The 13,930-nt window shown below is 41.9% G+C and overlaps 1 protein-coding gene across 3 annotated transcripts in view; it reads right to left on the bottom strand.

Annotated features, from left to right (window-relative positions):
* N4bp1 (NEDD4 binding protein 1) overlaps positions 1 to 13,930 on the bottom strand; it is a 49,656-nt gene that overhangs the window by 17,250 nt on the left and 18,476 nt on the right. For all 3 annotated transcript variants that reach the window (XM_008822622.3, XM_029558395.1, XM_029558394.1), the window contains exon 2: positions 6,469 to 8,156. In XM_008822622.3, coding sequence (XP_008820844.1) covers positions 6,469 to 8,156 — 1,688 coding nt within the window. The remainder of the gene's footprint in view (positions 1 to 6,468; positions 8,157 to 13,930) is intronic.

Raw genomic sequence — 13,930 nt, 5'->3', positions numbered from 1 at the left:
AAAAAAAAAAAAAGAAAAGTTATCACTTGGGGACTGGATTCCCAGCACCCACATGGTGGCTAACAACTGTCTATAACTCCAGTTTCAGGGGACCCAACGGCATCTTCTGACCTGTTCAGGCATTGCACGACATGGGTGCACTTACATACATGCAGGTAATACACTCATACATGTAAAATAAAAACAAAATATTTTTTAAAAAAATCATCACTCTACTTAACAGCAAGGATAAGCCTGAAGTTAATGTCAATTAGTTCCAACACGAAGATACAAAATTAAGACCTGCTGGTTCTTAGAAAAACCTAGAGTGCCTATGTTTAGTCCTCAAAAACCCAGTTCCTAACGTGACATTGATGTAAGTGAAACAACATTCTACAACCTCTGAGGACTGAGCCTCTTAGAGCATTTTCTATCTCTGAATTCCTTTTTATTTTTTGAATTGTTACTCAACTCTTTACCAAAATGTCTATACTTTCTTTTCTCTAAGAACTGTTGAAGGTGTGTTACCTTCTGTAGTGCCCAGATAGGTAAGATTTTCTTATGAAAGAGATGTTCCAATGTTTAAATAAAATCTATGCTTGAACTTAAAAAAAAAGATGGTCCTTGAGGGTAAGGCACAAAACCCTTCTTAAAGGCCTCATAAACCATCCTGCACAACACATACCTCGCCTGCTCATCTCCTTCCGTTCAGTGCTCATGCTGACTCACATAACAGTAGCAGCAGATGGAGACAGAGGGCCCAGGAGGCCAATGCAGAGAGAGGAACTCTGTCACCCTGGCCCCTTACAAGCTAAGAAAGGAAAGAATTTCTAGACACACTAATTCTACACCAGTTTTCAAAGCGTTCTCTGTGATAAGATCACATAATTTTTCATACTCTGAAAAGTCTCCAGAGTTAAATAAAAAGTGATACAAAATTCTGGCTAGAGAATATATAGATTTGCCAAGAGGGTTGGGGATATAACCAGCATACCGTGTGTGAGGTCTGCAGTTTGAACCTCAGCACCAAGTAGAGCCAAATTATTGTTATAATATTATATGGCCCAGTAAGAACTTTCAAGTTTAGTACCCTGCCTGGGAAAAAATATATTTAATTCTTACTGCCTCAGTCCCTGCAATCAAATCAGGCTGGTGGACAGGAAGGGCAGATCAGTGGTCTGCTTTGACCTAGACAGAGTATATATTCAAAGTGTATAGACTATAATACCGTCTATTTTGGGGAAACTGAAGTGTGAGGCTCCTAACTCCAAATGCAGGAGAAACAGCTCTGAGCCTGGAAGAGAAGGTGTCCTAGTTTGTTCCTCCACTGCTGTGACAAAACACTCTGACTAATACCGATCTGGGGAGGAAAGGGTTTTTTTTAGCTTACATATCCCAGGTCACAGATCATCCAGGAGCCCAAGGTAGGAACTCAGGGCAGGAACCTGGAGGCAGGAGCTGGAGCACAGGCCATGGAGGAATGCTGCTTACTGGCTCACTCCCCTGCTCAGCCTGCTTCCTTATGCAACACAGGCCCACCTGCCCAGGGATGGCACCACCCACAGTGGGCTGGGCCTTCCCATATCACACAACAGTCAAGAAGATGCCTCACAGACATGACCACAGGCCAGTTCAATGGAGGCAATTCCCCAACTGAGGCTCCCTCAACCTAGGTGTATCAAGTTGACATTAAAGCTATCTAGCACAGTAGGTTTGTTAGCTCTCCAGGGAGATTTGAACTCCTGTTCCGTGCCACTAGAAGCAGTTAAATCATCTGGCTATTTTTCACATTATAGCAGGCAGTCAACATGTTTTAAGCAGAGGAGAATCAGGTGACTATATCAAGTAACAATTCACAGCAATCAACAAACCAGACAGAGCAGTGTGGGGAAATAATGGAAACCCTTCCTGAAATAACCAGGAAAAGAGTGACTTCCTTTCAGCATCCACTTAATAAAAATAGTCATGGAACCTGCTACAGAGACTAGCAATAACGATGGTTAGAATGCACAGTTCTAGCAAGTAAGGGGCAAACCCTTTCTACACAGAAAATCACCAAACCAGACAAGTCAGGTGCTCTCAAGCTGGGGTTTCAGTCGCCACTGTGATGTCAGGCCAGACACCACAAACATTTCCACTGACTCATCACCTGACTAGTTCATGGTGACAAAGGGGAAAACGAAGTGAAGACACAGCAGCAGCAGCATAAAGTAGGTATTTTGGAATTTCTCACAGTATGTATGGGCTACAGACATCAAACCGAACCACACAAACAGCAACCCAGGGAAGGGCGGGCCAGGGCTGCTACAGGGTGGTTAACAGCTACAGAGTCTACTGTCTAACGCCTCCAATATCCTCCTAACTACTTTCCCACTTAGTTGATCAAATGGGTAAGGGTCATTCAGAAGCATTTATGTAGCCATGACTTTGTGATCCAATGAGGTTAGCATCTGAACATCCCAACCTCAACTTCTGTGGCAGGAGACACAGGAAAGACATTATGGCCCCAAATCTAGGGGCAATCCTGGACAAAATTTTTAATGTTATGTAAGTTACACATAATTCTTGACTCAAAAACTTGGCATGGAGATTGCATTTTAAAAAATAAAGTGCAGGCTGAGAATGACACTGAGTAGAGCATCTGTAGGCATGAGAATTTGAGCTCACACAGCACCGCCAAAAATTAAAATTAATAAAGGTATGGTCTCAGTTAAGTAATCTAAATTGACGATCAGAATGGCAACCATGAAGTTACAAACGGGTGGCAAAAGCCAGTAAAAAGTCCTAGCCTTTCATTTATCAGAAGATCTTCAATGGGGCTGGAGAGATGGCTCAGAGGTTAAGGATGACTGACTGCTCTTGCACAGGACCTGGGTTCAATTCCCAGCACCCACATGGCAGCTACAAACCATCTTAATTCCAGTTCCAGGGGAATCTGAAGCCCTCTTCTGACCTTTGTGGCATTGCACGACACGGGTGCACTCACATACATGCAGGCAATACACTCATACACATAAAATAAAAATACATAAAATATTAAAAAAAAAAAAAAGAAGAAGAAGAAGAAAATCTTCACTGAATGCCCTTCATGTGCCAAGGGGCCCTAGCTGCTAGGGGAAATCTGTGTCCAGAAGACACAAATAAACCCCTTATCATAAGAGAGCTTAGACTAACTGAATGCACACTTTTTTGGGGGGGGGGCTTTTTGAGACAGGGTTTCCCTGGAGCCTCAGTTGGCCTGGAGCTCGCTATGTAGACCAGGCTGGCCTTGAACTTACAGAGATCACCTGCTCTGCCTCCTGAGTGCTGGGATTCTGAATGCACACTTAATATAGAGACAACTAGTTTTGTTCAAGAGTTGATCCTCTCCACCTTTAAAGTTTTTTGAGATGAATTTATACAATCATTTCAAAGTGACTGTTCCAACTACCTTTAGTATTTTCATAGTACTGTGCAGCACCATGAACATCTAAACCCAAAGTATTTTTCAACTCAAAGTAAAACCCTTCATCTTCTAGCAATTTTTCTCAGTATAAGGATTAATTTTAATTACAAACACTTCCAGATGAATCTATTATCTAAGCATGCCTGTATTTTAGGGCAACAGAGCCTTCTTTAAAATTGTTGCACTTAAGTAGAAACATCAGTAAATTAAAAGAATCATACCCTAAGCTGGGCATGGTGGCGCACGCCTTTACTCCCTCCCAGCACTCGCTCTTCCCTCTCTGCTCTCCAGAGGCAGAGGCAGGCGGATCTCTGCTGTGAGTTCAAGGCCAGCATAGTCTACACAGTGAATTCCAGGACAGCTGGGGCCTACAGGGAAACCCTGTCTCAAAAAGACCAAAAAAAGAAAAAGTGGTAGTGAAATCCTCTGGAAATAATTACATTTCAAAAAATATAACAAAGACTAAGGAGATAGCTCAGTGGGTAAAGTGCTTGCCTTGTAAACACAGAATCTGGATTTGATCCCCAGCACCCATGCAAAACACACACACACACACACACACACACACACACACACACACACACACACAGAGTTTGCATGTTTCCTTTAAGTGATAACTAGTGGTTATACAGGGTGTTAGGAAATACCTGCCATGTTTAGAGGGGTCACGATGCCCGGGGAGGACCACTAAGGACACAGTGGGAGGAAGTGGAGATGTAAACCATCCTGTCATGGACTCAAGAGATGCAAGTTACTCTCAAAGTTGTTTAAGGGGGGGGGGGGGCGTGTAGACAGCAATAAAGGAAGATACCTGATATGACCTCTGGCCACCACATGCGCACAGACCTACATACATGTACACACAAGCCTCTTTATCATTGCTCAGTCTCAGTTTTAATCTGTGTTCTTACCATTTCAACATCAATTTGGGTAATCTTTCTACATATAGAAGTTTCTGAAAGAAGATCAGCATTACTCACTACCATGACTGAAACTCTATTATCATCACTGGCTGGAGACCTCCTAACAATGAGGAACTGGAGCTGACTCAGGCTTCGGGTGACTGCAATGGCATTTTACATTTTTACTTAGATACATCTATGCAGCTGTGGGTCATTTGCTGGGTTCCCCCAGTAGAACTGCCAAAAAACAAAACAAAATGACAATAAATAGTATTTATGTGGAAACGAGGACAAAGAATACAACATTTTTTATTCTCTGTCTTCAACTTTACTTGACTTTCCAGTGCTGAGATTCAGGTATGGGCCACCACACCCAGCTTATATGACGCTTGGAAAAAAAAAAAAAAATCAGGGCTTTGGCTGGAGAGATGGCTCAGCAGTTAAGAACATTGGCTGCTCTTGCAAAGGACCCAGGTTCGGTTCCCAGCACCCACGTGGTGGCTAACAACCTTCTATAACTTCAGTTCCAGGGGATCCGATGGCTTCTTCTGGTCTCTGTGAGAACTGCATGTATGGGACACACTTAACTATGGCCTCTTCTGGTCTCTGTAAGGATTGCATGTATGGGACATACTTAACTACACACAGGCAAAACACAAAATAAAAACAACTTAGGGCTTCATGCATGCTAGGCAGGCACTCTACCAACTGAGCTACATCCCCAATTGAAGTCTCCAAATTTTTAACATCTGAAATGCTGGCATTACCTTTTTTTTTTTTTAACAGCAAAATATAAACATACCATCTAAAATTTATACAAAAAAATTAAAACCAAAACAATCCTATGGTTGGGCTTAGTGGCATCAACCTTTAATCCTAGAACCCAGGAAGCAGAGGGCTCTCTTTGAGTTTGAGGCCAGCCTGGTCTACATAGTGAGTTCCAGGCCAGCTGGGACTACAGGGAGACCCTGTCTCCAAAAGACCAAAAAAAAAAAAAAAAAAAAGGATGGGACATCCTTAGGGGAAAGGAGAGGAGTGAATGAGTTCTCACTGCCCCGGGGAAAGCAGTTAGCAAGAAGCACTGAACCCCTTCTTTCCTCAAGGAATAAATGATTTACAGAAAACAGTAGCAAAGCATCTTGAAATACTTAGGAAGAGAAAAATTAAATTATATCACAATAGGTTTAAAGCAGGTGAGAGTTCAGAGGGAATGGGACTGGTCAGGTTTAGGACTGCTGAAGACAAGAAGACAAGAGATCACACATACGGAGGCTCATCATACTTCCCTGGTTTCCCATTTCTTTGTAGATTCCAATGAAAAATTTAGCAGGAAAAAAAGGGGGGGGGCTGGAGAGATGGCTCAGTAGTTAAGAGCACTGGCTACACTTTCAAAGACCTGCGTTCAGTTCCCAGCACCCACATCAGGTACCTTGCAACTACCTGTAAGGCACTGCATTCATGTGCAAACCTCTCCCCTAGACTTACAGACACACACAAACTCTTAATTAAAACTAAAATCTTCAAGGGCTAGAGAGATGGCTCAGCGGTTAAGAGCACTGGCTGCTCTTGTAGAGGACCAGGTTTGATTCCCAGCACCCACATGGTGGCTAACAACTGTCTATGACTCCAGTTCTAGGGGATCCAACACTCTCTTCTGACCTCTGCAGGCATTGCACAATATGGGTGCACTAACACACATGTAGGCAATATACTTACACATAAAAATAAACTATAAAAAAAAATAAGATCTTCAAAAATGATTTAGTATGCTGGGCATGGTGGTATGCACCTTTAATCCCAGCACTTGGAAGGTTGAGGCAGGAGGATCTCTGAGTTCTAGGCCAGCAAGACACTGTTGTCCCTCCCCAACAGAAGAGCAGCTCTACTCTTGTATCTAATGTTACTTAATACTAAAAGTCTAATACATTTAGCACATTGTTCTGCCTATCACAGAGCAATATGTGAGTAGATAACATCTCTTGGCCACAGGACACTGTGAAGCAGAGGCTCAAAGCTGCGGAAGAGGGGACGGCAAAACTTTCTAACTACTTGATCCTCTCTCCCAGTAAGAATTCAGATCCAGAGGACAGGAGCACAGGGCAGCTCCCACACACGCTGTTTAACTTCACAGACTGGACTTACCTGATTGCTACATTGCTTCCATCTATAACAATATGCTTCAGATCTGTTCTCCCTGGTTCATTTTTTAACTCCAGCTTGTAGGGTATTTTTAGAGTATCTCGAAACCTTTGAACCCCTGTAACTGAGGAGTCAATGCAATCAGAAGATCCCGCCAACTGTGTATCAGTGACTGAAGGTAACAGCTGGGGCAGTGGCAATGGGGGACAAAGAGGTGGATGACTTGGCTTAGCCTGAGGAGAGCTACAACATCCCGAACGATTTTCACAGGCAGGTTTCATGTTTGGAAGCAAGGGTTCTGCTTGATGTTGATAACCATTTTCAGGAAAAACTGGAATTTTCTGCTGGTGGCTTAGAGCTCCCCTGGAAACAAAACTGACTTCTTTAGGACTTGAGGAGGCAACAGAAGGCGAGAGGCCATCAGTCTCAAGGTCTCTAGGAGAACTGTAGCTCTGGTTTGTACCCCAGGTTTCATGTTTCTGTTCTACGGGTCCTGTTCTGAAAGTACTAATTTTGCAATTTGAGGTACATGGTTTAGAGTCTTTGATTGGTAACTGAGAAAATGTTTCCACCATACTTTGCTGTGTGTGACTCTGAGTTTTCTTTGGAATACAATCTGTTGTAAGCTCATTCATGCTGCTACCAACACCTTTACTTTTGGTCTGATTGTCACCTGGATACGTAGAGACAGGTAAAACTTCTCTGTTTTCTTGGAGCCTTTTATTTTCTTTTTCAATTTCCTCTAACAGCAATAATGGTTCTGTGGAAGGCCCATACTCCCTAATGACCTTTTCAACAATTTCTTGGGAATAGCCCATGGTTTTAAAAAAGTTTACAAGGATGTTATATTCCATTTCCTCTGTAGTGTCTTTTCCATCTGGGCTTAGACTGGAAGAATTGGTAGAAGCCTCAGATAGGTCAATGATTTCATTTCCAGTGGATGCCTTACCATCATGTAAAAGCTCTTCTTCTGGAAGGTTCTCCAAAGAGAACTGCTTCTTGGTATGCCTTTCCTCCGAGTCAGAAGATCTCCTTTTGTGACAAACTCTGTCTTTCGAAAGCGCCTCTTCATCTGGACTTAGACCATTTACCGGAACAGAAAGCACATCTGGCGAAGGAGAAAAGACTGTGTCCATCTGCTTCGTAAGCTCAGAAACAGGGGTCCCCGCTTTGTTCCTTGCCTCATCCTGTAAAGCAATTTCATCTCTAGCAACATTCAGTCCTGTGGCAGCATTCTGTGGAAATTCTGATGGCTGAGCATCTTCAATTTCAATAACATCATTATTACTTCCTGTTTCAAACAGATTCTCTTCACCTTGTGTAAGAGCCAAAAGTTCCTTCTTCAAGGAAGTGGGCAAAATCAACAAATCCATTGTATAATTGTCTGCATGGGCTTCAACAAATTGTTTGAACTCCCGTTTTACTTCTGACTCTTTCTGACTGCTGGGCAGCATCTCATTACTCTCAAAGAGCTTTACAAACTGCTGAATATGGCTCCTAGCCATGACCACAGCCTCAGCACTTCCTCTGATGCCAAGAAGGCCAGTGTCTAGAATGCAGAGGTCAGCACAAGTGTCCTGAATCAAGCTCTTCAGAAACAGACTCTGTGCCCCAACGAAAATGCAGTGCATGGCCTTGGGGTAACATTCTTTCTCTTCTAGTTCAGGCTCACAGATCCCTTTGATGTATTCCTGTGAAGAGAAGTTAAAATTAGGCCATTTTACCAAGTTCCTTTTAGGGTACATGAACACATATCCGCAAGAATCAGGCTGATTTTTAAAAAAATCATGGGTATGTTTATGATTTGGAGCAAAATGCCATAATTTCAAACTAAAACATTGAAAATCAGCCGGGCGTGGTGGTGCACACCTTTAATCCCAGCACTTGGGAGGCACAGGCAGGTGGATCTCTGTGAGTTCAAAGCCAGCCTGACCCTCTACATAGTGAGTTCCAGGCCAGCTAGGGCTACAGGGAGACCCTGCCTCAAAAAAACAAAACAAAACAAAAAACAAAAAAACCCTGAAAATTACATCTCTACATTACTTAATCATCTTTAGAGGAATTGAAAACTTTGCATCTGTATCTACGAAGTGGGAATATATAATAACATTTCAGCTGTGTTTTAAAGTGTGATCTTAGGGGTTTGCCTAGCTACACAGTGGAGAATCCCAAGGCTGGATGCACTTATATGTCAGGAACATCTTGCTACCAGTCATCTTTCACTACGATACACTCCTGAGATGCAGAAGAGTTGGCACACTAAGTATGTTAGATATAGATTTAAAAAAAAAAAACAACCCACAGATGTTCTTCATGAAGCTTAGTGAGTTTTCTTAGAAGCATGAACATGAAGTGTTGGAATCTGCCAAATGATTTTCAGCATCAAATGATATCTTCTCTTCTTCCGCTCATTAATATATAGGTCACAGTAACCAAAGGTTCCTAGCAAATCAGCTTTGAACACCCAGAATAATCCCTCCTTGGTCATAGTGTAAATATCTCTTATAAATTGCCAAGTTCTATTTTAAAGATTTTGTTAGGAACTTCGATATAGAGGACTCTGGTCTACAGTTTCCCTCTTAGGTTCTGCCCTGTCCTTATCTAATTTTAGCAGCAGGGTGATACTGGCTACAAGTGTTCTCTCTTGCATTTCCTGGAAGATGCTGCACAGAAATGTTAATTCTGTTTGAAACATTTTGTAGATTTAGTGAGACAACTAAATCTGGAGATTTATGTAAATTGAAAATTAAATTTCCTTAAAACTTAAGGGTATTCAAGTTATCTATTTCAGACTGGTGTGCTGTGGGAGGTTGTATTTTTTGAGGAAATGCTTCCTTTCACCTTCGTTGCCAAATCCATGTATACAGAGTGACAGCAGCACCTTTAAAAGCTTGAGGATGGTCTGACACTCTGTGGCTTCATTCCTGGACTCAGTAATTTGTGTCAGTGCTAAGGGTGTGTTGATTTTACTGATCTTTTCAAGAATGAACTTTTAGTTTTCTCTACTGCTTCTGCGTCTTGTTTCATGGTCTCTGCTTCAACAGTTATTTCTTTCCGTTTGCTCTAGGCTTCTTCCACTCTTATTCTGGTTCCCTGAAATGAGAGCTGAAGTTGAGTCTTTCCTTTTCTTCCTGGAGACAAGGCTCATTCTGTAGCCCAGGCTATCCTTGAACTCATGGCAATGCTCCCACCTCTATCTCCCAAGTGTTAGGATTAAGAAGGATTACAAGCATGACCACCACTCATTTTTTAATTCTTTTCTAATATATATATTTATGTCTTATAAATTTCCCTATCAAGCCAAGCATGGTGGTCCATGCCTGTAATCCCTGGGGAAGCAAAGGTGAGAATCCTTTGTGAGTTCCAGGCTCACCTGAAGATCTATGTAGTTGAATTCCAGACTAGCCAAGACTACATGGTGACACTCTGTCTCAAAAGTCAATAAAAACATAAATAAATTTCCCTTTCAGCAGTTCTTTTTAGTGGCAACTTTATTTCTCTGTAGTTCAATGCACTTCTAAAATTTCCTTTAAGGGGCTGGGGGTGTAGATCAGTGGTAGAACACATGCCAGCATATCTAAGACCCTGGGTTTATCCCCAGTACTGGAAAGAAGAACCGACACCTCTGAAAGATCTGTGTCCTTCCAAAGAAAAGAACAGGAAAAAAAAAAAAGGGAAATTCCCCGACCTGTAAATTATTTAGAAGTATGTTGTTTGAATTCCAATTTCCAAGTATTTGGAGATTTTCTTGCTACCTTTGTGATACTTACTGATTTGCTTGATTATTTTGAGGTCAGATTTTACATAGTTTCAGTTCTTTTAAATCTGTTGGGATTTGTTTAATGGCCAGCATAAGATTTATCTTGATAGCTCTGTGGGTGCTTGAAAAGAATGTGTATTTGGCTGGTGTTGGGTGAGATGCTCTATCAGTGGTGGTGATGGTGGTAGTACCTGTGTATACTTGCTGGATTTCTATTTAATGGGTTTATCACCTGGTTCAGAAAAGGATCACTCAGGTGCACTAACAATGGCGGACGTGTCCATTTCTCCTTTCAGTTCTATCAGTGCTGCTCTGTTTCGTGCTGTGTTGTTAGGGACACTCAGTACTGTTACACAGTACCTTGGTGAGCTGACTGTTGTTTCTCTTTTCCTTCGTTTTCTGTGCTCTGAAGGCCACTTGACCTGTTAATGATCCTGCCACTATAACCTCTTCTCGATTTAGGTTTTCAAGGTGCACTCCCCTCATTTTATTTACTTTAGTGTGGGGTATATGTGCATATGTGCTCATCTGTGCAGGTGTATATGGAGGTCAGGGGTTGATTTCAGAATGTCTTTCTTAATCGCCATCTTATTTTTTGAGACAAGGTCTTTCACTGAACCTACAGTAAGTATGCCATTTTGGCTAGACAGGCTGGCCAGGGAGTCCTCGGGAACTCTGTTTCCCACCTACCCCAGCACTAGGTTTACAGGCATGCATTGCCATGCCTGGCTTTTACCTGGGTGCTGGGGATCTGAACTCAAATCCTCATGCTTGCACAGCAAGCACTCTGTTGCGCCATCTCCCCATCTCCAACCTTATTTACTTTTAATATTATAAGACTTATAGAGCATATTATTGCAACTGTGGTTCTTTTATGAAAGTCCAACCAGGTGGTGGCCTAGACTTTCCTCTTGATCCTGCATCTGCCTCCTAACTAAAATTAAATCCTATATAGTGTGGCATAGAATCTGCTCTCTAGGAAAAGTCACAAATTCTGCTTTCAATGGCATCACTCAATTACCTCTATAAATTCAAATGCAAACCCCATGGGTACAATTTTTTTTTTTTTTTGAGAGGAGTGTGTATATTCCTCTGTGTGCCCATGGAGGTTCAAAGTTGATGCCTGGTATTTTTCTTGATTGCCCTCTATTTATTGAGGCAGGGTCTCTTGCTAAATCCAATCCAGAGCTCACAAATTCTGGCTAGTCTAACTAGCCAGTTTACCCTGGATCTCCTGTTTCTGCCTCCTGAATGGTAAGATTACAGGAGGCCTCCATGCCTGCCCACCTTTCACATGGGTTCAGGGGCTCCTTATGTTCACGTGGATAGCATTTTACTCACTGAACCATGTCCACATCCCCCCATGGGTACAATTTTGTGATACCAACAAAAAAGCTCTTACTGTTTTCTCCCTGTACTGGGAACCGCAATGTGAGCCTTGTACGTATTAGACAAGTGCTCTGCAACTGAGCTACATTCCCAGACCCAGGTTCATTTACTCTTGGCCCTTTTCTTCTCTCACTTCTTATAGCTGTCTCATAGTCCATGTACACACGTGGACAAAGTTAGAAGTTTTGCTTTTATCAGCCAAACTCAAGTTGAAGAACTCAAGAAGAACTGGGCATGATAATACACACCTATAATCCCATCATTCAAGAGGCCGAAGCAGGAGAATTCTAAGTTTAAGGCAATCCTTGGCTATACTATGAGACATTGTCTAGAAAACAAACAGAAACCAAAACAAAGAAACCAAAAAGACCACCTAAGGAGAACGTAGCCTCTTACATTTACTCAGGTGCTTAATCCTTTCTTTAGCAAGTCTTCCATAGGTGACTGTCAGCAACAATTTTCCTTTAACCAAGAATATTCTATTTTACTCTTAAATGATAATTTCTTTGGATAGGGAATTCTTGTTTAAAAGTTCTTTTCTTTCTTTACTATGTTAAAATTAAGACTGTGGGAAATGGCCTAGGTTTGCTGAGATGTCTCTCTCCCCTGTCCCACTGAGATTGCCATTTCCATGCGTGTGTGGAAATGCCAATACAGGTGGTCTCCTAAACTTTGACCGTCTAAGAATAGTAAACTGGGGGACAGGGGTGGGGTGGGGGAAACAACATACACCTTTAACCCCAGCACTCAGGAGGCAGAGGCAAATGGATCTTTGTGAATATGCCTGGGCTATATAGTTAGACCCTGCCTCAAAGCAAACAACCAACAATGAACTTGAATAGCTGATACACAATATTTGATTTCAACAACTCATTTTATAAAATAGTCATTTTTCCTTGGAAAAATTAGGTGAAGAGGATAGAATACTCTATGTGACCATACAACACACAATCAAGCTGGAAAAAAGAACTAATGACTGTGTATTTGCTTTGTTTGCTTATTCGTGACACAGGTCTCATGTAGCCCAGGCTGACTCTGATCTCCCAATCTTTCACCCTCTGCCTTGATTATGAGTTTGCGTCCCCATGGCTTCATACATTTGCTTTTTAAAAATGTCATTTTGAGTCCACAGTGCAGTGGTACATGCCTTTAATCCCAGCAGTCAGGAGGCAGAGGTAGGTGGAGGTCTGTGAGATTGAGACAAGCCTAGGCTACAGAGCAAATTCCAGGACAGCTGAGGGTACTGGGAGATCTTGTCTCAAAAAAAAAACCCAACACCCAAAACGAAACCGTCATTTTGACAAATTTCAGGTAAAATGTCACTTTTAAAGGGTCTCCTTTCATTTAGAGCTATAGTGGTTGGTAATTTTCAGATGCATTGTGGAGGGGAAAGACAAATCTAAGTGCCCTCTTATCTATTGGCAGTTTGGATGGTATGAGTTCATCCCTACCGAAAAATACATACTTTGTGACTTAACGAATATTAAGATCCAGTGTCTATGGCCATATCAGCTGATATACTACAGCCGGCACTATTGAAACAAATGTTATCCTGAGGACCTGGGAAAAGAACCCTGACTTCTAAGACATTAACTATTGCTTATTGCTTATTGCAGCAACTAATGTCTAATGTGAAATTATTTATCATCTATGAATCTATGAATCTATCTATCTATCTATCTATCTATCTATCTATCTATCAATCATCTATGGTCTTTTTGAGGCAGGGTCTCCCTGTAGCCCCAGCTAGCCTGGCACTCACTATGCAGACCAGGCTGGCCTTGAACTCACAGAAATCTGCCTGCCTCTGCCTCCCAAGTGCTAGAACTAAAGATGTGCGCCACCATGCCTGGTGAATTAAAAAAAAAAATGTATCTTATAACCCGATAGAAAAGTTTGTAATAAGGCTATGGAAAACATAAGACCATGGCAACAGTTTAAAATAATTTTTTTTTCCAATAAACTGATTTGGCTAAAAAAAAACCAAAACTTTATTTTTATTTTATGTGTATGAGTGTATTGCCTGCATGTATGTAAGTGCATCCATGACGTGCAATGCCTGAGGAGGTTAGAAGAGGGTTTTGGATCCCCTGGAACTGGAGTTACAGTCAGATGCTAGTCGTCATGTGGGTGCTGAGAACTGAACCTCGGTTCTCTGCAAGGGCAGCCAGTGCTCTTAACTGCTGAGCCATCTCTCCAGCCCCTAATGTGAAATTCTTGTTCTAGGTTTATTTGCTCCTCTTAAAAAACAGAGATCTTAGGGCTGGCAAGATGGCTCAGTGAGTAAAGGTACTTGCTGCCAAAGCTTGATGAGCA

The sequence above is a fragment of the Nannospalax galili genome, unplaced genomic scaffold, assembly GCF_000622305.1.
Source record: "Nannospalax galili isolate Female #2095 unplaced genomic scaffold, S.galili_v1.0 scaffold108, whole genome shotgun sequence".
Classification (NCBI taxonomy): Eukaryota; Metazoa; Chordata; class Mammalia; order Rodentia; family Spalacidae; genus Nannospalax; species Nannospalax galili.
This window is presented reverse-complemented; position numbering and strand designations above follow the sequence as displayed.